General features: G+C 46.5%; 1 protein-coding gene across 1 annotated transcript; it reads right to left on the bottom strand.

The window, feature by feature from the left end:
• LOC112573652 (sushi, von Willebrand factor type A, EGF and pentraxin domain-containing protein 1-like) lies at positions 1–26,439 on the bottom strand. The gene is given in 51 exon segments (XM_025254212.1): positions 1–382; positions 930–1,023; positions 1,365–1,460; positions 1,712–1,807; positions 2,221–2,278; positions 2,280–2,401; positions 2,581–2,760; positions 2,970–2,988; positions 3,141–3,334; positions 3,647–4,925; positions 4,928–6,026; positions 6,028–7,082; positions 7,181–7,236; positions 7,347–7,653; positions 7,656–8,033; positions 8,531–8,692; positions 8,997–9,206; positions 9,601–9,843; positions 10,451–10,992; positions 10,995–11,033; positions 11,580–11,785; positions 12,036–12,201; positions 12,566–12,805; positions 12,957–13,036; positions 13,038–13,127; positions 13,386–13,590; positions 14,401–14,556; positions 14,559–14,584; positions 15,057–15,258; positions 15,436–15,549; positions 15,789–15,896; positions 16,346–16,504; positions 16,877–17,038; positions 17,712–17,873; positions 18,531–18,692; positions 18,847–19,071; positions 19,295–19,411; positions 19,597–19,669; positions 20,021–20,145; positions 20,576–20,767; positions 20,915–21,151; positions 21,286–21,534; positions 21,818–22,015; positions 22,207–22,302; positions 22,305–22,385; positions 22,528–22,707; positions 22,845–23,006; positions 23,238–23,417; positions 23,833–24,088; positions 24,576–24,863; positions 25,084–26,439. Coding segments are annotated over 51 exon segments (11,391 nt in total). The 5' UTR covers positions 25,318–26,439; the 3' UTR covers positions 1–351.
• Between the last annotated feature and the right edge of the window lie 1,267 nt (positions 26,440–27,706).

Here is a 27,706-nt window from a genome sequence, read left to right as displayed (position 1 = left end):
TTGAACAATATTGACAATTTATTGGGGATTTTATAAACATTCTGTGGAATACACACAATGATTGAACCTACAACCTGCTCACGTGACTTTCCATTGTACGATTGGGGTGAATGAAGGTTCTTAAAAACTGAGCTCTGTTTTGATGCAAGCATGTTGTTAAAGTCTTTAGAACTTTCTATTGTTTAAAGGTATGTCTTAACAAGCCAATATACACTAATTGTGAAAAGGGAAACTTTGTCTACGCTTGTGTGATGTATAAAGGGCACATTAGCATACTGAGAAAGTCCAACTATTTACAACTTTACAGAAAAAGTGCGTTTAGCTTGATTGCTAGATAAAGGTTGGATGTCTTCAGCTGGCTTGGACTTCAGGAAACCGAAATCTGCAATAAAAGAATAAATAATAAGAATAAACAAGCAAACGTTGTTGAAGTGAAAACGCTTGATTAAAAAACAGTTTAGAATATATAAACAGTACAAGAGATGGAGCCGGCCACCAGTATAATATGTATCCATTGCAAACCTGAATCCGAGAGGATAACTGGGAGAGGACACCAACAACAGCAACACCTGAGGCATTACGGATCAGTGACCCTTCTCACACACCAGCCACAGGCTCTTCCCCCATCTCATCCCTTTCATCCACTGCTACCCAATATTCCCCAGTACTGCCCACTCCTCTACAGTGCAAATGTCGAAGTTAGGAAGAAGGACCAAAAACTAAAGTAAAACTATTTGTTCACAAAACAACTTACAAACTAAAGTGTCAAACAGTCAACTTCAGAAAACAGTGAAAAAATAACTTACAAAGAAAACAGAAATGACTAAAACAGTTTGAAAAAAGTAAAAGTTCAGAATTTTTAAACACGGTAAATATCACAGGCAGGCTGCCATGACTTGGGGGCCTTGACATCCCTAACGGCCACTTACGTCTCGCAAAATGGAGGCTGATAACCGTGGATACATTGACAGCGATTGGGCGATATGCAGCGACCTCCATGTTGACACGGTTTGGAGCATATAGCTGGACGTAAACAATAAACTAATTAGTGACTGTTAATGTCATATTAATAAAGTTACCAGGTACTAATTAATTGTTAATTATTAATAGATAAAAGTTGTTAATTAATCATCATCTGTACAGAGACATGTCAGCATTTCTTTTCTCTCTCTCACTCACACAAAGACATGCACATTAGTGCCTAAATGATTACTTGTACTTGTTCGTTATGTTCACAACAGTTTGAATGATTGCTGTATTTTTCCATATGTTCAAAAAGCATGGTGCACGCCTTGTGTCTACCAGCACTCACCTTTTTAAGTTCACACCTACATGTCAAGGTACACACGGAGACCAGCACTTACCTTCCTGGCAGCGGACTCCCCGATAGCCCTGCGGACACTGACAGCTGTACGGCCCGTCACACCTGCCGCCATTCAAGCATGGCAAGACACAAATGGCTGCAAGAGAACAAACAGCAGCACTGAGTGAAACCTTGCAATCTGTTGTCATGGATAAACAACTTCTGAAATTTATGGCACAAATCCGCTGACCTCCTTAACTTCTTCATGTGACTCGTACAGCACACTTGCTACTCACCATTGCATAATTAAGAGTTATTTATCAACCTAAGTCAATGAATTAAATTTTTTAAATGAAAAATCGTGACGGTTGTGTAATCATTCAGACAAACACAAACGCTGGTACATACGGAGATGGCACTGAATCCCCGCGTATCCCGGCATGCACTTGCATTTGTTCAGGGACACGCACCTGGCGCCATTCTGACACTGGAACTTGCACATCGCTGAACAAGAAAGAAAACGAGCATGAAAACGAGACTTCCGGTGTGCGGTTTCCACAGCATACTGACGTTGTCTCCCCTTGCCTATGATGCTTCCTCAAACACGATGAAGCAAGATGGCCGTGATTTTGATTCTTTATTTATTTATTTATTTTTTTTTTTTTTGGACAATGACAACGACAATTCTTTATTTACGAAATCAGGAGCTAGTCTTTATAGCCGTATTACACAGTTACTTTCAGGATTAATTGCAAATAACCATGTACCAATCATATTATAGTTTGTATCCAAGATCATGACGTCACTGAGGTAGTTATTTTTTCAAAGTGGCTGACATTACATACACGCACACAGAATAAGGCGATGGACACACGCATGCACTTATAAACGAGCACACACACACACACACGTCTTACCTGCACAAGCAGCTACACCGTCCCATTCTCCACTCTCTGTACAGGTGAGGGCAGGTGGGATTTCGTGTGGGCGACAGACCAGGTCTACACATGAACATGACTCTCTCTCCGTACAGTTGAGATCGGCCCAGAACTTTCACGCTGGTGGCGTCTTCAACAGGTGGCGGTCCACAGGACAACCCTGACATCAACCTCCAACCGTCAACACAGTGTACTTAGGTGCAAAACTGTTTGCATGCCATTCCTCACTTTTCACAAATAAAATTGACAGTGACACGCAGTTTGCACACTTGTCACACAGTTTTCTCAGTTTAGATATTGTTATCTGACATTTCAGCCGTCTAGTCTTAACAAACTTACGAACACAAGCTCCACTAGGTGTCGCCCAGGTCCTATTATTCTGGCACAGTGACGTCATGTCGCCCTCCGGTATGTAGCCGGGACGACACGTTACTGCTACTGTCTCTCCAGGCACGTGACCTTGTGGCGGTGACATGGCATTTGGCAGGTTGACTGTGCCAGAGCACATTGAGTCAGGGTCTGAGGATCAACAAAACACTTCATGCATCCTCTAAAAATATTGTTTACAGTGTGTTGTCTTTCAGTCACAAACATATTCCTGAACAGCTGTGACTCATCTTTCCTGAAGATATTTTTGTTGCTGATGAAAATTATCACAGGGCTCACAATGAATTCTGGTTTTAAAGCCAGGTGAGAGTTTTCTATTTTGTGCGGCGCTTTGAGCTTGCCTTTGATGATGGGGTAAAGCTATATAAATCAAGATTATTATGATTCATCTAGTGTCAGGTTTATCTACTTTCGATGTATGTCTACTACCCAAAATTATGCATGCACTTTGCACGGAAGAACTGTAGTCTAGCGACCGTTGTTTTATCTGTGTTTTATAACAACAGAAATACCTCTATCAAGCAGACAGGTAGGGGTGTTGAACTCCATATTCCTCCTGTCAAACACGTCACAATGGAGTCACCCTGTAGCCTGAAGCCTTGAGCACAGGAGAGTTGAACGATGTTGCCAACTGCGGTGCCAGCTCGGCCACTTCCGCTCAAAACACGGACGTTTTCCGACAGAGGCAAGGCACCACATGTTATTTCTGTAAATAATTGTATCAAATATTTTTGTTACTTCTCCATATTTTATGCATTTTTATCCTCGTTGTTATTTATCTCTTTTCTAACTAATAGGCGTTAATCATATTAGTTTTGTCATTACCAATCATATTTTTACGACATTGCTCCGATATCAAGTCATTTCAAGTTATAACGTTTTTACCGAAACTTTTGTTGTTGTTTTTTGTGTTTGTTTGTTGTTTTTTTGTGTTTTTTTTTTAATTTTTTTTTTGCATTTTGTGAACAGTGAACGCACGATTTTAATACTGATCAGTTAGAGTTTGCTGTTTTCTCACCTTGACATGTTCCAGGTTCTGGACTCCAGCTACCATCTTGGCCGCAAGTGAGTTTTGAGGGTCCATTTATTTGCGACCCGCTGGGACACGTCAGGATCACTACACCGCCCAGGGTGAAGTTTGTTCCTGTGAACCGTAGGCTAGTCGGAGGGGATCCACAGGAAATGACGTTGCAGGCTGGTAGGGCTCCCTCCCACTGACCGTTCGACCCGCACCTCAGCGTGGGGTTTCCACTCAGCACGTAGCCAGAACGACACTGGTACGTCACCTGCTGTCCAAACGTCGTGTTCACGTTACCAACGGGTGCGCTGTTCTCCAAGGTGGGTACAGGCCCGCAGTCCCTGGGGATGCACACGGCACCTTCTGATCCTGCCCACCTGCCGCTGATGTCACAAACCACGTCGAGAACTTTCTGCCCATCCGGGTGGAGGTAACCGGGGTTGCACGCGACATGAGCGGTGCTGCCCGCCGTGGTTCCTTTGACTGTGACGGACGCAAAGAACGGCACCGGCGGTGGGCCGCAGTCAACGTGCTCGCAGCGCGGCAGATCCTGTCCCCACTCTCCACCCCTCAGACACGGAACCACCCCGTTGTGTTCGTCCGCCATGGAGAAACCTTGCTCGCACGTGTAGGTGACGAATTGACCGGCGGCAGTTTCGGGCTCCGATCTATCCACCACTGCGTTCAGGACGTTAGGGGGCCACCCACACGTCATGTCCACGCATGTCGGAGCAACCCCTTCCCACTCCCCATCGTTGCCGCAGGCGATGGTTGCCTCCCCTTGAAGATCGTATCCTGCTTGGCAGGCATACGTTATTGAGCTGCCAGCGAAGGACACGATGTCGCTCATGGGTAAGGAGTTGTCCACCCGAGGAGGTGCCGCGCACGCCACTCGTTCGCATGCTGGTGGTAAGTTGCTCCAAACACCGTCCTCGGTGCAGGTGGACTCGGTGCTTCCCTTTAAACGAAAGCCGAGAAGACAGGTGAAAACTACCGTCTGTCCCGGCAGGAAAGTGAGGGGTGCAAGCGTGTTTTCAGAGGATTCTGAAATCCGCGCGGAGCCGTTCGGTATTTCCGGGGATGCGCAGACTATCTGTCGACACGTCGGGGGCTGTTGATCCCATGATGCATCAGCAGCGCACGTCAGAGTCTCGCTCCCATCCAGCCGGTAACCGCGGTTGCAAGAGAATATAAGCTTTGACCCAAATATGATGTCATCTCCGGTCACGTGCCCGTTGTCTGGAGCCGTCAAGGCTGGGCAGGAGACCGGCACGCAGACTGGAAATGGCTGTGACCACGTGCCATTCTCCTGACATGTGATGGACTGGTAGATCCCGTCAGCTGGTACCCTTCGTCACACGTGTATTCCACGACAACGTCGAGGCCGAAGTTTGCGTTTTCGTCGTCACTGGCATCATTTTCGCTGTATTCAATGTCAGGAGGGTCCGGGCAAAGAATCTCTTTACAGACGGGGTCTTCTCCGGACCACGAGCTGTTTGCCAGACATGTGCGCACGCGGTGGCCAGTGAAGGAAAAGCCCTGCTCGCACTGGTATGTAACGACGTCTTGATACAGGAATGAAGTTCCCACGACCGTTCCGTATTCCACGGGGCGCACGGGACCGCAGCTGACCTTTTCACACGTGGGAAACTCTGCGCTCCACATGGCCGTTGCAAGGCAGCTGAGCCGCGCCGTTCCGACCAAGCGGAAACCGTCGTTGCAAAAGTAATTAATGTCACTTCCGTAGGTGGTCTCTTTTCCATCCATGTAACCGTCGGAGATTGGGCCAGGGGTCGGGCAGGTCTTGGCAATGCACACCGCAGCCTGACCATCCCAAACGCCGGTAGGGAGACAGCTGCGACGTGCCTGTCCCTGGAGCTGGTAGCCGGGGAGGCAAGAATAGACCAAAACGTCCTCCTCCACCTGCAGATTACCGTTAGTGGGAGGATCGGGAGGGGGGCACTTTATCTTAGCACAGGTGGGTGGCAGAGAAACGAAGGAGCCGTCCGCTCCGCAGGTGAGAACTGAAGCTCCTACAGTCTCGTAGCCAACATCGCATTCGTAAACGGCCTGGTCTTTGTAGTCGTAAGACACCCGTGGCAACAAAAGCCGCCCGTTAGGAATAGTCAGTGCGGGTGCGTTGCAGGTGACTAGCTCACACGCACTGTTGCCACTCCACTGGCCGTCACCCGAGCAAACAAGAACTCCATCACCAGTTACTCGGTACCCTGTGTGACACTCGTAGACAGCCGTGCTGCCATAGTCGTATCCTTTCACGAGAAGAGACCCGTTAGCTATGGCTGAGGGCTCGGAACAAGTGATAGCCACACACCTAGGTGTCGATGAGCTCCAGGTGCCATCGGCCTGGCAGGTGGCGCTGTTCGCTGCCTTCAAGACGGAAACCTTCGTGGCAGGAGAAGCGGATTACGTCGTTGAAGGTGAAGACTTTCTTCACGCTATGCGAGCTGATGCTCCGCTCAATAATCCCGTTAGGAAGAGCTTCGTCTGGCACATCTGAGCAGGATGCAAGTTCGCACATGAAGTTTAAGAATGACCATGTGGCATTACTCAGGCACGCAGACTGCGGGTTTCCCCTAGCAACGTAGCCAAGGTCGCATGCGTAGCGGATGAGCGCCGGAAACATAGTTCCGTTAGACAGATCAGGGATGGCGTTGGCGAGAATTGGTGGGAGCCCACAAGAGACGGCAGAGCACTCGGGGTTGTCTCCAGACCATGTACCGTCAGCCTGGCACTGGCGCATGTCGTCCCCCATTACTTCGTAGCCTTCCTCGCACTCGTAAAGTACTTTATCCTCGAAGCGCCTCCCGTCGCCCACGATCCTCCCGTACAGCACGGGCCCAAGCTCGGGGCAGAGCACACGTTCGCAGGAGGGCGTGCCGGAGCTCCACATGAGGTTGGGCAGGCACGTAGACACGGTGACCCCAAGGGTTCTGTAGCCTTCATTGCAGAAGAACTGGATCGTGCGCCCGATGCCGTAGTCAGCGCCCAGGATGAACCCATTTTCGATGGCTGCCGGCGCTGGACAGACAGAGCGCACACACTCTGGGGTCGTCCCTGACCATTGACCGGTGGCCAGGCAGGTTCGCTCTATATTTCCTCGTAGAAAGAAGCCCGACAAGCATGAATACCTTACTGTTCCACCGAAAGTGTTGGAGACAACCGCTACCACCCCATCATCGATCTTCTCCAAGTTTGGGCAGACCACGATTTCACATCTGGGTGTCGTTCCTGTCCATAGCCTATTCTCCTGGCATGTTCTCGTGGCCGGTCCGACGATGTTGTAGCCCTCTTTGCACTCGTATGTCACTTCCGCTTTGTATGAGAAATTTGTGCCGCTAATGGCGCCGTTTAGAAGGCTGCCCGGGGAAAGGCAGGAAACGGGCTGGCATATGGCTGTTTCCCTTCCCACTCTCCACTAGCGCTGCATCTGCGCGAGCTGACACCAATCAGCTGGTACCCTGGCTCACAGGTGTAGCGAACGGTGGTGCCAAAGTTTGCTAACGTGAAAATTACGCGGCCGTACGGCAAAACTGCTGACGACAGATCCTCGCACGTGACTATTCTACAGACTGGAAGAGCAGGTTCCCACTGCTCTTCGAGGGAACAAAAGGCATCCTCGCTTCCCTCAAGACGATAGCCATTGTTGCATTGGTAACGCAAGTAAGTGTCGTTCACTAGCCGAAATCGTCCGTTTTCAAGGAGACGGGGTAACGGACAGGTGATCTTGGTGCAGGTAGGAAAGCTTCCGCTCCACCTGCCGCTGGCCATGCAAGTAAGTTCCCGAAGGCCCCGTACTTTGTAGCCATCCTGGCAACTGAAGGTGACGTTAGTGCCAAAAGTTCGCTGAGATGTGGACGCAGAGCCGAATGATATTCGCACGGGTGGACATTCAACGATGAGACAGACGGGACTGGTTGATCCCAACTCCCGTCTGCGCGACACGCTCTCCTATCCACGCCTTCCAGCCGGTAGCCCTCGTTGCACGCGTGTAGCTAATGATGGAGCCGAAAGTGAAACTGCTTCCCGTCACCTGCCCGTTGGCGATCACGTCTGGTTGGCTGGGGCACTCGACGATATTACAAGATGGCGTCGAGCCGCTGAACTGGCTGTTGTTGCCACACGTTCGGGATTCTTCTCCCTGAAGCAGGTAGCCTTCGTTACATCTGTACCTGGCGGTGGTGCCCATGACCAGTGTGGTATCAGAGAGGATTAGAAGTCCGTTTTCTAGAGGTTCCGGCTTTGGGCACGTGATGCGCTCGCAGAAAGGCTCCCTACCACTGAGAGAAAGATCCTCTAGACAACGCCTGACCTCGTCGCCTTTGAGGGCGTAGCCGCTGTTACAGATGTAGCGGAGTATGGACCCAACCTGCAGACACATATGCCAGGAACCTAGGGCTTGGCTGCATGACCATTCGCAACTAACTTTGCATAAAAGATGCGCCCATAAATCGTATGATCATACTCACTATCATCGTCATCATCATATCATCATGTCCCCATATTTTATTTCTGTTCCTATAAATTTTGCTCATCTTTAAAGGATCGGTGTAGATAACACGATAAGATTCCGAAACTATGTAAGGTAAAGGACCCACAGGTGTTTAATTAAGAACAACTTTCGAGACCACTAAGAGAATATTTCAACATCAATGTCTCTGCTGACGAGTTCCGTTCAGCTTAGAAAGCACACCTTTAATTATTTAAAGCTGTCTTCGGATGGTGTATTTCAGAATGCTCACATTGTCTTTACCTGATTCACGCCGCCAACTGTAAGGAGTGAAGTAAAGGCGACATGCACAAGCCTCTGGCAGTTACACTTCCCTCGACTTCTGCCCACCCCACCACACTCTTCTAACCTCATACCTTCAGATCCTTGTACTCGTAGATGCCGTTGTCTAGAGGCGGCGGTGGCTCGCACATGACGGGTCGGCACTCGGGGTCAGATTCAGTCCAAGCCGCGTCCGCGCCGCACGTGCGCTCCGAGGGTCCGTCGAGTTCAAAGCCATCGTCACATGTATACTCCACCTGCACAGGTGATTGACTGATGGGTCAATGAACAGAATGTCTGCATGCATTTGCTTTCAGAGAGACGGTTCTAGTTGCGTTTCTATTTTGTTTGTTATTATAATATATGGGCATATTTACATTTTTTAAAATATGGATGCACCTGAACTCAGAACATGAATCTAGACTGAAAATACAATATCCAATTATTCCCATTTGTTGTTGCTTTTTTTGTTTTTGTTTTGGCTTCTCTTGTTTGCTTTTTGCTAGGACATACGCAGTTTGAAAGTCTAAAACTAACTGCAATAAATCACAAGAAGCACACCTTGCTGGTAAAGGTTAACCCCTGAACTTTAGTTGACCCATTCACGAGTTTTGGAGGTGTCGGACATTCCACGGGAAAGCACTGCGGAGCTTCGTCGGACCAGATGCCGTTACTTTGGCAAACAAGGGTGCTCTCTCCTTCCATACGGTACCCGCTCTGGCAGGAATACACAACCCTGGCGCCGAAGGTGTACTGGGCGGGACCTTGTAGCTGCCGAAGTCCACATCAATCACAGGTCCACAACTGACAGGATCACACACAGGCTCTGTCCCTGCCCACTGGGCATCCTCACCACACGTCCGAGTTGAATCTCCCTGTATAGAAAGCATAAATAACTTGTTTCTCCATATTCATGAAAAGATAATGTGAGATGAAGGTATATTGCTTTGAGTTTCTCTCTCACACGCACACATCCTCCAGACACAGACGCGAATGTCCAACAAAATAGTAAACCTCTGAGGTTCTTTGATTATTTGTATAATTTTTGTTTTTTCGTAAATAATTTGCTCATCTTTCAAGAATTAATATTATTTACCATTTCTGCGATCCCATGGAGTATAAAAAAGATATTTTTCGCTAGCTAAAAATTTGAATAATGACATACCTGTAATTGGTAGCCCTCGTCACACTCGTACGTGGCCTCAGCCTGGAATGTGATGACGGTTGCCCGGACCCTGCCATTGGCCGGGTTGGTCAGACGGCCACAGCTGACCGGCTTGCACACAGGGTCGGGTCCCTCCCACTCACCGCTCTCGTTACACCGGCGGCGGATGTTGCCCACCAGCTTGTAGCCCGACTTACAGCTGTAGGTAACTACAGCATTAAAGATGTAGTCCACCCCAGCCACCTGCTCATATCAAAGGAGGCCGACACTTAGCGAAACTCTTGTCACCATGAGGACATAGCAATGACATCTTTGAGACCGTACATCCTTCAGATAAAAACGATCTACCCTGTTAAGTGACTCCTCAAACATTGAATGTCTGAGTGTATACATCCATGAAACAGATTTTCTGTAAAGTTTTTATGTGTAGGTCTTACAAACATAATAAAAGACATTTTTAATTTAAATAAATGTATGTGTGGGATGGGAAAAACGACTGAACAGAGATTTCACATGTGTATGGCAATGTCTCTGGAGAATGGAGACTGAGAGAACAGTTCTTTCCAGGTGGAAAAAGAAAATTTAGGGAGACTTGGTGTAGACCGACAGGCAGTCCAGACGAGGGTGTCTTGATATGGGAGGACAGTGCGAGAATGCTGACAGGTGTATGGGGGGTTAGCTAGGATTACATGGACAGTGTTAGGAGAATGATTTGGTCAGTCACAGAAAAGAGTTCCTAGCGGTTGAGAGTAAGAGAAATAAAAGTAGGTGTCGAGCACAGCCCGTGTTTGAGGTCTATGTCATTGCTACACAATTCCACAAGTAGGTGACACGTCTTACCTGGCCGTTAACAATCTCTGGAGGCGCTCCACAGCTCACAAGGTGTGCAACTCGGCGGCTCAGGACTCCAGCTTGCATCTTCTACACACTCCACCGTGTCGTCTCCCTGCAGTCTGTATCCCGGCTTGCACGAATAAGTCACGCGAGACAGGAAGGTCCTCTCATTTCCTGTGTAGGTGGCGTGAGCGACCACCGGTGGGTCGCCGCAACGGACCAGCTGGCAGATGGGGAGGTTCTCCTCCCACTGGCCGGAGGGTAAGCAGGAAATGGCGCCTGTTGGGTTGGGCCCGGTTTGGTCGAGCGTGTACCCGATGTCGCAACTGTAGCGGAGGATCTCGCCCACGTTGTACTCCTCATTGCTGCTGTCGGGCTGGCCCTGGTCGACCAACGGTGGCGCCCCGCACTTCTGCGGATCGCACGTGGGCACGCTACGGTCCCACGTGCCGTCCTTCTGGCACGTTACCGTGTCGTGGTTCGTCAGAAGCTTGTTGCCGGGTGTGCACTCGAAACTGGCCGTCTCACTGGGCTTGAAATGGTTTGCGGGATCCTCAGTACCGTGTTCGTGGACAACAGGGGTAGGGAGCAGGTGATTTCTGTAGGCAACGAGAGCAGACCCCATGAGAGCAGACCCAATGAGAGCAGACCCAAACCATGATCAGGACCTCAAGTACATCATTCAGAACCTCTTCGGCCTGTCAAGGCGACTTTGCTTAGTTCTGTCTGATCATCGTTACTGCGAGGAGTTCATCAATATGTAAGGGGTAGAGGTGATAGGGACAAGGGACGAGTGGTTGTCTGCCCACTAAGTCTCTGCCTGTTTGTGACTAGAAAGCTCGGTTCTTACTAGCTCCAAGAGCAGATAAACCTCTGATATCCGATTGATAATTGCGACCGCAGGCACAGAACCTGGGAAAATGTGTCAAATTTGATGATAACCAGACGTACGGTGTGGATTTGCATAGGTCTCAACCACGACAACTCTCAACCCCATCCCCATCCCCACCTATCCCCTGCTCGTGCGTGCACACACACACATACCGTGCGTTGTTTAAGATGTAAAGAATGTGATTTCTGATTGCGGTAATTTAATGATTTAAGGATTAACGGAATATAATAATGTACAATCCATATATACACACCTGCACAAGTAGGTTTTTCTCCTTCCCATATACCATTTTCATTGCAGTAAAGCGTTTCAGAGCCTTGAATCTTGAACCCCTTGTTGCAGTAGTAGCGAACTCTGTTGTCAAAACTGTAGCGCGTGCCTTCCACGTACCCGTTGGCGATGTTACCCGGACGACCGCACTCCACACCTGGAATTTGAATACAGAGTGAGGTGGCTGGACTAGAGAGTCAGTGCACATTTTACAATTTACATTCAGGTTTTCTACAGAGACTAGAAAACTGTGCATCACAGGATACATCATGGTTTCTACATATAGTCGTTAGGTTTTGGCTTAAGTTCTGCTGTTGGTTTTTATCTTAGAAGGTCTGCTCAGAACTGGACAAAGTGTCTTTTAAGACTCACCTTCCATTCACATGCCACACTGAGTAGGACGATCTGTTTAGCATAGAAAAATGAAAAAGAAGCTCACGTTGACAAGTTGGTGCAGGAATTCCATTCACTCGTGACAAGGCATAGACTGGATGAAGGGCCAGTCACCTCGAAGCCCCTGTTGCAAGAGAAATCCACCTGCGAGCCCGGAGCCAAGGAAGTAAAGTCGGCAGACCCAAACTCCGGGGCAGTCGGCGGAGGACAGTCTAAAACCGGAAACATTGACATCTGATTAGTCTTCTGATAATATTTTCTTATCGTTGTTCTCATACCTGGATAATGTCAACGTTCTCATTCCACTCAAATGTCAATACGCCCCACTGAAATGCCAATATATATATATATATCATTCAAATATCAACATCTTTATATCACTTAACTGTCAACATTCTTACTCCAATGTGATGCTCACTTTATCATTCTAAATATCACCGTGATCATACCACTTGCCTACGATATTGTTTTCGTTTTGTGAAAGTGTGTGCGCTTATCAAACTGCCATCTGCTGTACGGAGCATTTTCCTTCCGGATCATGTGGACAGTGAGGGAAGTGACGTCAGTAAACTTTACCTTGACAAAACGTAGAGGGCTGCGCTGAGACCCCTCCATGCATCGCTTTCTGTACCTCTGGCCAGGAAATGACGTTGCCATGAAAATCCTGACAAGAAACCATCATATTCTCCACATCCGACAGAGGCAGCTCCCGGTCCCACATGTTGAATAGGGTCAGGGTTCCAATGAAAGCCTCAGTAGAGCTGAAGTCCCCACCCAGCGAGTCCTGCTCTTGTCCGATGACCAAGATACCTTTGCCTGAAATAGGAGTAGATGGGACGATTTTACAATGAAGTATTAATTTTTTGATGTGTTGATTGTTAAAAAAAACTCCCTCTCCTGAGTCCTTTGCATTTTTCTGAAAGGTCAAGACAATAGATGCTAATACGAGGCTTAATGCATTTAATACCGGGTACGGGCCGAGATGTCGACAGATCAGAGCCACTGTCCAAGATAACGCCGTCCTTGTACAGCTTCCATTCCCCGCGCAGAAGCCCACGTGACCACAATGTGATGCCACTTGCCATCATTCATTTTTCCATCAGTTACCTTCTTCTCTCCATTGACATACAGAACGAATCTGGAATGAGAAGACAGACAATGATTACACACCTGGACATGATAACATTCTTTCCGTGGTCAAAATCAGTCCACCTTTCTCTTGTCATCGTGACTGCTGATGATGATGATACTATTCTTTCACTCTTCATAATGTCAGTTCTTTCCTACTGTAACCTCCTCCCCCTTCAACTCCCATCATAGTGTTTGTTAAGACATCAGGACTGGTTTTATGATGGTAGATAACAAAAAAGGAAAAAATTAAGAAAGGACTGCAAACCCGTTGTAATCTGTGAGTGTGAGTGCGTTGTCCATGTTGGCGACGGCGTAGGAGAAGGGTGTGCCATAGTTGACATTGTCATCAGATTTCATCCAGAAGGAAACCGTCAGAGCGTCGAGGGGTCGGTTGATGGGCAGGGAGGCGTAGTTGACAGTGAACGCCGTGAAGGTTGCTGGGAAGTCCATCTGGTAATGCGCATCCAGCTCTGCGGAGATCACCAACAAAGCATCGATGACGATTCACTCCATGTTCGCTACTGATGAAGCAAAATATGCGCCATGCTTCGTTCTAATCACGTGTCACTGTCCACACTACAATAGCCATGATGTTGTTCGTTGGAGTGTTTATTTTTTGGTAAAGACTTTGCCTGCGAATGTGTTCTCACTTAAAGAAGAATAAGAATTATTGGCGTATGTCTCCGCGTGGAGTGGAGGTGAGTTCATTGTGTTGTGCTCGCAGGACAACAGACCATCCGACAGTGGAACATACAAAGAAACAACTTAAAGGCCTAGTGAGTGAAAACGCTATCCGTTTTTTTACCGAGATACACATATGACAACTTCATCTGCTGTCCCCAACTGTGCAAACAATGTTTTGCAAAAATCTGTTACTACCAGGAAGAGTAGATATTTTAATAATCACACTGTGGAATTTACTATAGGAGGAGCAGTGAGTTTATACAACATTACTTTAGGATCAGAGGTTAGAGTTCGTAGTTTGGGTGAGCGTTAGTTGAGTGACTTTTGTGGCCTTTAATCCTAACTTCGATGACCCTAGACGGACGGTTCCAAGGATAATTGTGAAGTCCTACACAAAACATCATTGGAAGCTTATTAGATATATAATTCCTTGAGGATTTACAAAAAAGGATGTGTCAATATCGAATCGATCTGTCTTCCTCTCATTTTTAGTATTTCTTCAAGGTTTTTTTTTTCAAGCTATCTAAATTCGTGTGCATACCTTCATTATTATTGTTGTTGTTCGAGTGTAACAGTCGCGTTCTCTGTGTTATTACTAGGTGATTCAGGAGGAGCATACGAACCGATTTCACAGTGAGGACCAGCATAGCTGTCCTTGCAGTGGCAGATGTACTTGTTGATGAGGTCTTCACACTTGGCGCCGTTCTGACAAGGGTTGGACGCGCACTCAAAAATCTCCTGTTCACACTGGTACCGGTGTAGCCGGCAACACACAGACACCTGCAACATCAGACGCCATCAGCAACTACACAACTATACAAGCCACCACGTGCATTCTACCACAGTCTCACAATGAGCAACATCACGTGACTTTTTGTCACAAGCTTCATTTCAGGTCTCGTCATGGACGAATGATGGCGTTTCCATTATGTCTTTGTTCCTTCGTCCTTGCCTTTGTTCCTTCCCTCGTCCCTCTGTCTATCTCTTATTTTAAAGTCTCTATTTTTTCGGTACAATTTACTGTCTTCAACCTTTAGAATACATATTATTTGTTTCTGCACAGTATACGTTGCTTCTTCACGCTTCTTCCGCCTTCATAAAAGGTAGAAAGTCTTTCAATGTGCTTAGTTTAGTGTGTGACTGGGACAGTAGGGAGAGTACTGACTGGTGCGAGAGAAACAAAAAATAGTGAGAGGAAAAAGTGAGAGGGGAAAGGGAGGGTCTCGCATGCTAATGCACGTGTGTGGCTCACGTGTAGTTGCTGGGATTGTCCACACAGGTTCCACCGTTGACGCAAGGCAACGACAGGCACTCGTCCGTCTCGATCTCGCACGTGGCGCCCGAGAACCCCACCGCGCATGTGCAGCGATAGCCGCTGACGTCATCCTGGCACGTGCCTCCATTGACACACGGCTGACCCGCACAGTCGTTGACGTTGGTCTCGCAGGTCACACCTGTCCTGACCCGAGGAGAGAAGAGAAAAGTGTGAGAGACGGAACGTGAACGTGTCACGTAATCAGGGGTCAACGTAGATCAACGTGTAAGACTGTAAGTTATTTTAACGAAACTAGTTGAACTCTGAAAGACAGTGTAGGTGTGTGTGTAGGAAGGAGAGGCGGCCATGTGATCACCTGTGTAGCCGTTGGGACAGTTACAGGTGAAGGAGTTCGCACCATCCACGCACGTCCCTCCGTTTTCACACGGCGCTGACTGACACTCATCGATGTCACGCTCGCATTTCTGACCTAGACGCACAAACACACATATATACATATATATATAATAGACAATTATAATATGCACGGACAACACAGAATCAAGCCAAATATGGAGAAGTCGAGAAAGAAATTTAAGAAATGGTAGAAAGTGAGGAGAGTAGTACACAACATGCAGTCCTCGAAAATAAAATCTGTTATGAAGTTTTAAATCCCGAAGTAAGCCTACAAATAACTTTTGTCTACATTAACCTGTATGTTTACCTAAAAACCCTGCAGGGCATTGGCAGAAATATCCCCCCGGCCTGGGGCACATTCCCCGCCATTCAGACAGGGCCTGGCCTCGCACTGGTCCACCTGGGTCTGGCAGAAGATACCTGAAAAGTTGATCAGCAGAGTCAAGGCTGCCAACTGGTCTGGTTTTCTCTTCAGGTCAGAGATGTACATGTAGAAGACTACACCCAGCCACAACCGCCGGTCAACAAACACTGACAAGTGTTGACATGCAATGGCTGGTTTTTTTTTTTTAACACATTAAGATTTCAAACGAGTCGACGAACAAGAGAGTAGATATGCACATTAAAAGAGTTTATTAGTCAACAAACAATAAAACTCAGCATGCAATAATCTTTACACTTAAGACAACTCACACAACCATTTAAAAAAAGATTTCTATACCGTCCAATCGTATAATGCTATTAATTTAAACCAATAGAAAGAACAAGCGATGAAAAATATAATAAACGGACACTGTTTGTTCTCAGCTGTGTCTATTTTCCAAGATGCATTTACAGACCTGAAAATCTCACTGTCTTTGAAGACTTACCTTCGAAGCCAAGAGCGCACTGACAAACATAGAGACCGCCATCTTCGGGAACGCACGTGCCACCGTTCATGCAGGGGCGGTTAAAACACTCGCTGGCCTCCAGAAACTGCTGCTGATTCTGGTAGACACTGGCGTCGTCACTCTGCAGTTCCAGATCTCCTGAAGAAGGAAGGAGGACAGACGAGAGTGAATGTGTTCAGACTGACATGGAGGAGGTCAAAGACAGGGAGGGCGCCTAATGGCGCTGTATGAAGATTTGTTTAACATAAAACAATGGTAGCTCAAGAAGAGACAAAACCTAGAGTCGAAATTTGAAAAAAATAAAATGTTAATGGATAAAAAAATAACAGAATGGATTTTCCATGCTTTGTGGGTAAATTAATAATAAAGGGCAGATAATACTGAAAAAAACATTAAAAGGGCCGATAATTATAGCCACCCATTTCCAGATTTTATCGGACCTTTCAAACAGATTTCTAGTTCCAGGATTGCCGAAGGTCAAAGGACAGGATCGTCTGTCAGCTGACTTACCCTGACACTCGGTGACGGACGTGGCTGCGCTGTGGTCGGTCGTCGAGCCGTGAGGACAGCGGATGCACACGCTCTGTCCGTAGTCGGGCTGAAAGGAAGATGGTGGACACTGGTAGCAAGGTGACAGACCGGACCTAGACACGTGACCTGGTGGACATTGCTCTGGAAAACAAAGAAGAGGCGTGTGTCAGTAAGTCTTTGGTGTCGAGGCCGGCAACGTATGTTTGTAAATAAAAAAATTACAGACATTTTTGTCGTCAACTGCACAAAATCGCAGTATTTATGTAGATCAAACCACAAGAAACAGCCTCAACACGAAATAATAATAAATCATCAAAGTAATGTAGGGATCAAGAATAGTAAATATCCGAATGTCATGTAAGGATGGAATAAATCAGACGTAGTGTAGTCATCTGTCACAACACTACCGTCATACTCGTAGTGATAATTCATTAAAAATACGAAAATAAAATTAATGAATCATTATAATTGCACATCAAGTAATAATGTTTCAATCAAAAAGACAGAAATCGCAAAGTTTCTGTCCCTTCATTTATTAAACACAACCACATGTAGTTCTGCTTCCGCGGCCGTAGCTCTGGTGATGACAGAGGATTTAAAAAAATACAAGATGAATGAACAATGCTGGCCACATATATATTTCATTTATATATTTTTTTTCTTTTGTTTTTTTCTGCGCAATGAGCATTCTTCTGAATGGATACCTGCGCATTACAAACCGACATCATCATCATACAAGACAGTTTGCACCCAGGTTACAACGATGACGACATGCCACAAACGAGCAGCCACAAGGGAGACAACGTTTAGGTACCTCTGCACTGCTCCAGCACCCTGGCGCCCCTCCTGGTCGTAGTGAACCCTTCCGGACACGGGATGCACGTGGTTTGTGCGTAGTGCGGCTGGTAGAAACCCTTCTCACACGTCTCACATCGCTCCAACCCAGTCGGGGACACGCTACCCGGCAGGCACTGAGCTATTTCAAAAAGTCAATAATTATTTATTTATTTAGTTAACTATGTATGTAGGTGTTTGGTGGAATTTTGTAATCGACTTTTCACCTGTTCCCATCGTCCTAGATGATTATAATTTCCCCAATTGTTCATATCTGGTGACAATTCAATATTAAATCATTTCCAGCAGTCCACAAGTACTAGCATATTTTTTATTTAATTTTGTATGACGCCTTTTAGGCTGAATCAGGGGAGATAGGTAACTGCTGCTCAAGGATAAGTATAATTGTAAGTTATCTCCCGTAGTTCTTCCTCTAAGAAGAAAATAAAGTCACAAAGTAAAACGAAAATTTCGATAACGAAATTCAAAAAGACTAAAAATTAATTTTTTAAAAATACGGTGAAACACATTTATTTGAAATGCACTAAAAGGCGTAAAATACTTTTTTCTTACGTCTATGGATTTTCTTTTTTTATATATAATTTAAAATATAAAAGTGTCATCGGCACTCGTGGAACTTGTGTCATGCCCCATAGCAGAAACCGTCGAGGTCCTGGAAATTTGCAACAAGAGAAAGAGACAAGTAGCCAGACGGAATAACTAAAATCCGAAAAAGAACAGAAGGATGTAGGTCCCGTGTGTAATAAAAGCTAAAGAAGTACAAGGATCTGTCACTTACAACGACATTCCTGCAGGCTCCTGGCGTGTGCTGTGGATGTGCTGGTCTTCTCCGGACACACCAGACACGACAACTGTCCTTGCTGCGGCTGGTACGTGCTTATAGGACAGCTTTGACACTGCAGTGTCACCACATTGTAAAACATACCCAGTGGGCAGGACACTGCAAATGATATAATTTACAGCATTACCTTCAACTAAAACATTACTTACTGTCTTCTCACCTCCAGAGATTGTGGCTACAGTTTCATAGTTTTTGAGGAGTTGTAGTAGTATGGCCAATACAGAAATAATGTTGCAAATTTTTGTTTTCTTACCACAAGTATTGTTGACGAGGACGCTGCCATCCTGGCAACGGAAACTGTGACGTAAGAAGTCGAAGTCCATGTCGGAGAATCGAAGCCAGCGGCCGGCGATGTACATGTCGAACTCTCCGACCTTTGCCTGGCCCTGTAGTTCCTGAAGTAACCTCTTCATGGACTCGGACAGCGACCTCTGTTGTTCAATTGCATCCCGTGTATCATTGGTAGAATTTGCTGTCCCTAGTCAGCAGTAAACAGGGTATACTTTCACTAATCTGCTGTACAACAATTAGACATTACTCTACTGTCCACAGTCAGCAGTAAATTAGACATTACTCTCACTAGTGAAAACTTTTAAGCAAATGCTCCGCACAATACTTTAGTTACTTATATCAAGATAAAGGAAATTAGAAAACAAATAAAAGTGTAGCAATGTTTAATCAAATGCCACACACACACAAACCTTGTAAAGTGAAGTCGAATTTAAGGGAAGCTATTCGCTGCCTCACGTGCTTGTTGTCTGCCCATGACACCGCTCGTCGACGCCGCCCATTGACGACAAGGTTGATTTTGTTGAAGTCTGAAAAAAAGTTCCAAATATATACATGTGCGTACACACACAGACACGAACACGCCTCGCACACTGGGACACACTCTCACATGGGAAAGTATACACTTACTGATGTACGTACGTACATACGCACACACACACAGAGATTCACACACACACACTCAGATCTTATTCTGATGATATGAAGTCACAACCTTGATGTTCTTCACATGTGGTCGTAATGTCGGCAGTCTGACAGATCACATTTTCTTCACACAAAGTAGAGACCTGGACATAAAATCTGTCATATATCAGCATAGTCTCCTCGACCACGGACAATTGTCACTGTTACCATGACGATAACTGAAGCTGCCTCCACAAGGCTGACAGCTGTATATCGGTCAACAATACTTGAAACTTTGAAATAAATCAGTTCTATCTCAATTTCTAGCCACTTTCAAGTAAGACTTAAGTTTTCTCGAGTGAAAGAGTTCCTTCACTTGTTACTGAAAAGCTAGTTTCAAAAGGACAGACTCACTTCCGCAAGGATGAATAGATTATTGTCATTGTCATTTCCAGTGCTGAAAGGAATTTTGTGGGAAAGTAAATTAGAAGGGCTTTTCACACATTGTGACATACCTTGTCGTTCACCCGTGCTTTGATGTTTTGCTCCACCCGATTAAGGAAACCGTGTTCTGCGCATGACAGGTCACCTCGCAAGGTCACAGAGGCAGGCAGTATGACTTCATTAGAAATCTTCTGAACTGTGCCAGAGAGAGACAGAGCGCATCGTTATCGATCTTTGAGAAAATATAAGTTTTTGCATACATTGTTGTAAGCAGGCTCGATGCATGTTACAGAGTTTACATTGATGTTACAGAGGTTAGAGGGCAGAAGGTCAAGAATAGAGTCAAACTGATGGTGAAGTCTGACAACACCATCCATTACTGATGTTTCCTTGAGAGGTACGAAGTCCGATCCCTTTTTATTTTATTCTTTCATTCTTGATGTCTGTCATTGCGTCAGTTGTCGGCGATGGAACATGTTGTGTCGGCTTGCATGAAGCTGTAAGTTAGCTTGTTTCCCAGGTTGTCATGTCAGACATGTCGGACAAACTGTCAGGTGTTTGTCTCACTCATGAACCGTCAGTAACCCTTTCCCTCAATCCGTTCCATGCAACCACGGCTTTCTCACCGGCGCAGTCGGGGAATGGCAGTTTGTCGGTCGGTCCCCACCCGTTGTCGTCGGCGCAGAAATACTCTGGAGCAGGCTCCACGACGAAGGCGTAGCCATCCAGACACGACAATGTGCAGTGAACGCCTTCTTTACTTTCTCGACATGTCCGCTCTCCGTTCGCTGGCGGATCTGGATACTGGCAAGGGTTAGCTGAGAAAAGTTCAAATGTCGATAAATAAATCATTTTATTAAAATAAAAATCATTAAAAAATTCCGTGCCTACTAGTGACGTAGCCGTAATGTACAGGCGCTGTGCCTACTAGTGACGTAACAATAATGTACACGCGCTGTGCTCACCAATAACATTAATCTCCAGGGTGCACGTGTTGTTGTTGCGGCTGCTGTCGTAGGCTGTGTACGTCACGAGTGTGCGTCCACGGGGGAAGAGGCCCGGCGAGTGAGACGCTTCAACCTCCGTCACCTTCCCTGAATTGTCGCTAAAAATAGGCTCCTCCCACGTGACGTTGCCGTGACTGTCATGGGATATAACTGGCTTGGGGGAGAAGCATTTATCTACCCTTGGAGGCGTGTTGTCTGCAGACATCAAAACAAATTCATTAACATTTTTCTTTTAATAAAAACTAATACCAGGAGACTATAGTGCACTGATAATAATAATAATCATCACCATCATCATCATCATCATCATCGAAGCAGTACGTGCTTACCGAGGACGAGGACGTAGAACTTGCACTTGGCGACGTTTTGTGACAGGTCCTCGGCGCTGTAGGTGACGATGGTGATGCCAATGGGAAACGGCGCTGGGGGGACCACTGCAGGATCAGACGTCAGAACAGGAATAAATCCTGAGTTGTCCACCGGCACCGGAACGGTCCATGTCACTTCCGCTGTATCGTTGTCATCGTCTGCTGCCATTTCGATGTTTTCCGGACACTGAATGAAAGGTGGTGACTTGTCTAGATGATGACAGTAGCAATAGCATTGCTGTTAGTGGACAATAGTACTAGTTCTACTTCTACTGGAGCTACTACTACTACTACTACTGACACAGTCACCATCACCACTGACAATCGTCACTTCCCTTACCCTCCGCTAATTATCTTCTGCCTCTACATGCACATTGACACACAGACACACAGACACACAGACACACACATCGCGTTCTTCTGTGACACCAAAGAAGATGCCACGAGGGTGACGCTAGAGCCGGGTAGGTCGGGTGGGAGACGTGCTGCGTACCCAGACACTGGTTGGGCTCGTTGGAGGGGGCGGACCACGTGCCGTCCGTGGTGCACTGCTTGGTGCTGGGGCCCCGCAGTTGGTAGCCGCGTAAACACGACAACTGACATGTGGTGCCGAACGTTACCTCCCCTTTGGTGCAGGCAGCCGGGTGGATGGTTCCGTCCCTTATTTCGGGAATGGGTGCGCAGGTGATTTCTGTAAAGCACACGCAAATCCCACTTGTCGCTAATTTAACTTTAAAAAAATCAAGAAATTGGTAAATAATTTCAGACGCTAACTCTTCTAGTTGTGGCAATTGTTGACGTCGTCACTGTTGCCTTCACCGTCGTCGTCATCATCATTGTCATCCGCAAAAATTAACAAAACAGCATCAGACCGTCGCTTACCCCTACAGCGTGTGGCGATGCCGGTCCACAGAGCGATGGCCAAGCATGACCGCTTGCGTGAGCCCAGGAGCTGATACCCAGCTTGGCAGGTGAACGGCACACGGTCGGGTAGCTAAAGTCGTCCGTGGTGCAGACCATGTGGCCGTTCTTGGGCGACGGCAGCGCAGGACAGGTCTTCACTGCCGGGTAGCATACAGTTTGTTAACATCTGTCGGGGTTTTCGCTAGCACTCATCAGTGAAACTACTTTTTTATATCTCTAGACCTTTTACCGCCTTCACTACCACAAGCTCAACCTCCATCACCAATCATGACTACTTACACACACACTCCGTCTCTTGACCCGACCACGTGCCGTCCTCTTGGCAGATCCTGAGGCTGGAACCACGCAGTTCGTATCCCGGCTGGCAGCGAAGGCCGCAGGCAGCGTTGAACACGTTGTCGCACTGTTTATTGACGAAGTAGCCGCTCTTGGGCTCCTGTAGTTCTGGGCACCTAAACACTGACCACAGGAAAGAATGTTATTACTAATAAATCACTTCTCTCCATCCAGTCTATCTCCACCAGCACCAGCACTGCTGTACCGCAGGTTGGTAAAGAACGGTTATGAACGTGAACACAGAACTTGCCCTGATGTACCTGTGCACTCTGACGAGTTGAAATCTCGGAAACCTCGTTTGCACTTGCACTCTTGCACGAGAGTTGCTCCAGCTATTGTCACCTGGTTCTCATCAGGACATGGTTTACAGATGGAAACATCGCCCGACCCTCGGAAGTCCTTATAAGTCCCTGGTGGGCAAGCTGAGATAAAAAGAATTTGCAAAATACATAAGGATCTTAGAGAAAGCTTTGGAAAATACTGCTCATTATTCGGAAAAGAAAATTCATCAAAAGTACTTCACAAAGTGACATCGACGCCTCTAGATAAAGTCTAAGATCTTTTCGAAGAAAAAAATAGAGAAGGATCTCAAAAATGTGGAGTAGCTATACGTAAACAGAAGACTTTGTACAGATTGGAAAGCACACACGTACGTTTGCATCCATCTTTGCCGACTCCGTTACCATAGTAACCTGGCTTGCACAGACATTCGTATTTTCCTGTATGTGTACCGCAGGAGCACGATGCGTTGGCATGGCAACAGTACCCATCACTGGTGCACAAGTAGCTGCACTTCTTGGCAGGTTGCGGAATGAATGTACCTGAGTGAAGATCTGTAGAAGAAAATAAAAATAAACTAAAATACAAAACGACTTTTAGGTGGAGAGAGCTTCCGGACACTCGCATGTTGTAGCTACAGAAGTTTTCTTCTGATGCTTATTTGGCAGTAGTAAGGAGGAATCCATTCATGAATTGTTACTAGAGACTATTCTAGAACAGAGAATGATGACTTATATGTGACAGGGTGACAAACAAAAATTTTCATAATTTAGCAGCAAGGATGGCAAATCGAAACCAATGAATAATGAAGTCACCCTCCAAGTAATCTACGGATAAGTTTGAGGTTACTGTCGTTTAAAAAAGAAACTATCCCAGCCAAACTGACCTTTTATTTCTCACAGAGCATAACTACATGCTGGGTTGGGATGGGATGTGCACGTGCGGTCACCAGGTGAGATGCAAACTTACCTGAATGAAGTGCACGTCGCGCCAAGGCCTCAAACTCCTCAAAAGAGTTGAGGATATAGCAGGTTTCATTGCGAGGCTCAGAAGCCATTTCCCAGAGTTCCCGCACGTTGCCGTTGCGAATGCCGAAGGTAAAGACTTTGACCCCCTCGGATTTGAGCCGCCGGGCCTCGGGCCGTGGGTCGCCACCGTTGGAAAAGCCGTCGGTGATCAAAAAGATGGCCTTGACTGAGTCCGACCTCGCGGACAGTAGCACTCTCTGGTCACAGCAAGAGCAGGCATACTTAGGAAATACACTTACAAAGTACACATGTATGTATTCCTGCATAAATTTAGGCAAACAGTCTTCATACATAAATATAGACTTGCATCCCTTACTTGTATCCCTCCCTACCCATCAGAGGATGAGTAGACTTAGTTCCCCACGCCATACCAGCTTGCTACCACACAGCAAAGAATAATTCGAATTATTCTGTCGACTGTTGCAAACCTAACGATCAGTACAGGTCAACTGAACTCAGTCACCCCTCTCAGAGGACAGAACTTTACATACCAGCGCGTGTGAATGGGAAAACAGTAAATTTGCTCTAATAATATTCTTCGGTCAATCCCTCCCCATATTAACACTTTCTTTCAAGCACCACACATACCGCACTCATCATTCCATAGATCGGTCTTGAGTAGAGGTTGTGGGAGAGGTTTCTAGAATATTATAAACTGCGGACAGTCCGTAAACACCTCTTCACCTTTGCTTCCAAAAACGCCCCGAGGGTGTAGGTGCCCCCACCGATATACTTGATCCTGGGGATCTCCTCCATCAACAGCGAGCACTTGTGGTTCTGGTCGTTAGGGTTGGTCAGGTGGTCGACGTGGCGCACAACCTTCTCACGTGACGAGAACGTAATGATGGACACGCGCGTTGTGTTGAGGTCCACCGTGAAGTCGGCCAGAAGCTTCTTGACAAACTTGATCTCATCCTTGAAGTAGGCGCCACCCACGCTAGCAGAGCTGTCTACCAGGAACACCAGGTCTACCTGCCGCAAAACAAGGTTAATTATGCTCAGTGGGTTTGGGTGTGTGCTCAGCTGAGGAGTGGAAGATTGTAGGTTCGACACCTGTTCGGACTTGTAATGGACTTTGCCCTCTCCCCTGCCCAACCAACAGATGTTCACCAGAAATTGGTACCTGACTGACCATTGAATCAATTTATTATGGAATTTTATTTACGGCTGCAAGAATAAAAACTAGGCATACTTGTCTGTTTTCCGTCGATCGTAATTGTTGCACGTGCCGCTTGAGCACTGCGCCTAACGTCTCAACCTTGGCCTTGAAGGTGGGCTCCACCACAGGCTGGAACAGCGAGTTGAACAAGTCGTCTGTCAGTACAAATCCACTGGAGGGAACCGTTAGCAGTACGAAGATCGCGAACGAGAGGCTGGATACTGATATCACGTGACCCTTGACCGACACACTTGACGACGGCCACATCTTCGCAGGTCACACGTCACAGTTTGCAGGTCACGGGAGGGTAACTCGGTCAGTCTGATAACAGGTACATCCCCAGCTCCAAACACACAAACTGAAGAAGTGCTTTTTGCTACTCGTAAAAATGTCTGCGAATGCTCTAGGTGTAGCTGGTGTCTCCAAATAAATCGTCGTTTGGGTGTTGACGCTGTTGTCTCTCTTGTCTTCTCTCAAGTTTCACTTAACAAACTTCTATAGTTAGACTGGTGGGGTGGTAAAATAGTTTTCTGGAATTCAGCAGACACGTCCAAAGGAAGAAAAAGTTTTAGTCTAGAAAAGCCAGTCAGATATACACAAACACCTTTTTCCACTTACATCCGGGACTCTGAACACTCCAAATAATATCCAGGACTTGTTTTCTGAATTAGTATAACGACACTGAAGAGTTAAACATTGTAAAGCTTTGTTAGCGTTGAAAGTCGATCACACGGCATAAATTACAATAAACTCATCCGACTCCCATCTGTATTTCGCTGGTACAGGATACAAAATACTGGATGGTATCCTGCGTGATTCCAAAAGCTGAACTGAATTTAATGCCAATATTTTTTGCTATCCATGGAAATCACAAACACGACAGCAACGTCTGCTCCAAGAATTCAGATTCTGACAAGTGGAGGTCCGTTGTTGAAACTTTTTTAAATTATATACACAGAGTTGTATAACTCCACAGCCACAAGGATGTTGCCACGGTCTACCTCCACCTTCTAGTGTCGTCTGCTACAAGTTCTTGGCTCTGGGCGCGTAGTCGTCTCACCTTTCACTCGGGGTTATCGCCGCAGATGAGTGAATTCTCAAGTCAACACATTAGCCGGAGATGATCCACCTGACACCACTTGTCTGGAACATTCTACCAAACCTTGTTTTTCTTTCCCTCGCAAGTGCACGTTTGTCTTGACTCGGGAAGTAACACAATTTCTTCATTCTTTTTATGTTAAAATTATATGAAAGGTTTTGTGCTTTAAAGCTGATTAGTTTGAGTTGATTGAGTTAAATCAGACATTTATCACTCATAATACTCCAATGATAGCCGGATCGTCTGCAGCTATGTTAGGGTGGCATTCGTGGAATAATTTTGTCCTGTGGCTTATATAATCTTTTAAAGTAATCTCAGTAAATGTGGAAAGTCTCGTCAGGACTACAACACAGGCTAACACATGACCGTAATCATCTCCAAAACTCGGCAAGGGTGAAATCCGAGACAGCTTTTACTGGTAAAAAGGGTTAACTGGGTTCACGGACCTCTTTGGTGAGTTGTGCATCGCGCCCTGCGTGTGGTGTGTTCCAGTGCCTTGCCGCCTGGCTGTACACACACGCACGGACATAGGGGCCGCTGCTGCTGCTGCTGTTGCTTCGCTGTCTCAGCTGTAGCCGTGGACGACCATAGACTAATTAACCATAGACGCCCCCAAGATGCTATCACTGGGGCTGATAACTCCTGCTGTCTCCATCTTCTCTGGTTTGGTACAGGCCATACGGGCTCCAGTTGCACGAAAAAAAAAAAGATGTTTACGGCATGTCGTAGACAAGGATGTGGTGTGCCTATCATTGCTGAATGTCGTCGTTGTCGTCATCATGAGACTAGGATTCGGTGTCGTGGTCTCATTGTCTTACCAGCAGCACAGGCTGCTTCGTGGTTCGTCAGTTGTAAGAATTGAGTGGTGGGTGTGCTGTCTTCATCACCTCTGTGCTTGATTCTTATCCTGTTGTGTCATGCGGTGCAATGTTATCGGGACAGACAGACAAAAGGTCATGACCCCAACCGTGAAGTCGTAGGTCAAGATCTCGTCACATTTTTGTCTCCCTTGATGGGGTCCTGTTCACAGGGTGGTCATCTTTCATCATTCCTTCAATAATGCACGATCACAAATTTCCTGCTATATAGGTGGACGAACTTTCCTGTCTAATCAACCAACCAACATTCTGCTTCTGAGATCCATCCGGGCTCCAGCATGTCCACGCGTCGTGTGGAATCTTACCTACTGTATGTTTACAAACCTGTGTGTGGCTTGCATTGTTATCTTTTCCGGAGAAACATGTGGTTGTATTAAAACCCAGGAAGCCAGCAGGTTCCTGTACAACACATGTTCTAATACAGCATTCAACAGACAGACAGTAAGAAGCATTTGCATGAACCTAGGACAGAAAATAGGAATCAGATTATTCTAAAGAGAAAATAACCACTTTGGATACAAAGCTCGAACTAACAGATATCCAATCGCCAACTCAGTCTCAAGCTTGTAAATCAGTGTTGTGCCCATGGATCGCAGAAACTGAGTACGTAAACATGAGGATGAAAATTTAAAACAATTACTGTCAGGCATAGCTTTTTATGTTAAGCCCACAAATTAAA

This window comes from Pomacea canaliculata, linkage group LG10, assembly GCF_003073045.1.
Source record: "Pomacea canaliculata isolate SZHN2017 linkage group LG10, ASM307304v1, whole genome shotgun sequence".
Taxonomy (NCBI): Eukaryota; Metazoa; Mollusca; class Gastropoda; order Architaenioglossa; family Ampullariidae; genus Pomacea; species Pomacea canaliculata.
Note: the sequence above shows the minus strand (reverse complement) of the source record. Positions and strands in the feature narration are given on the sequence as shown.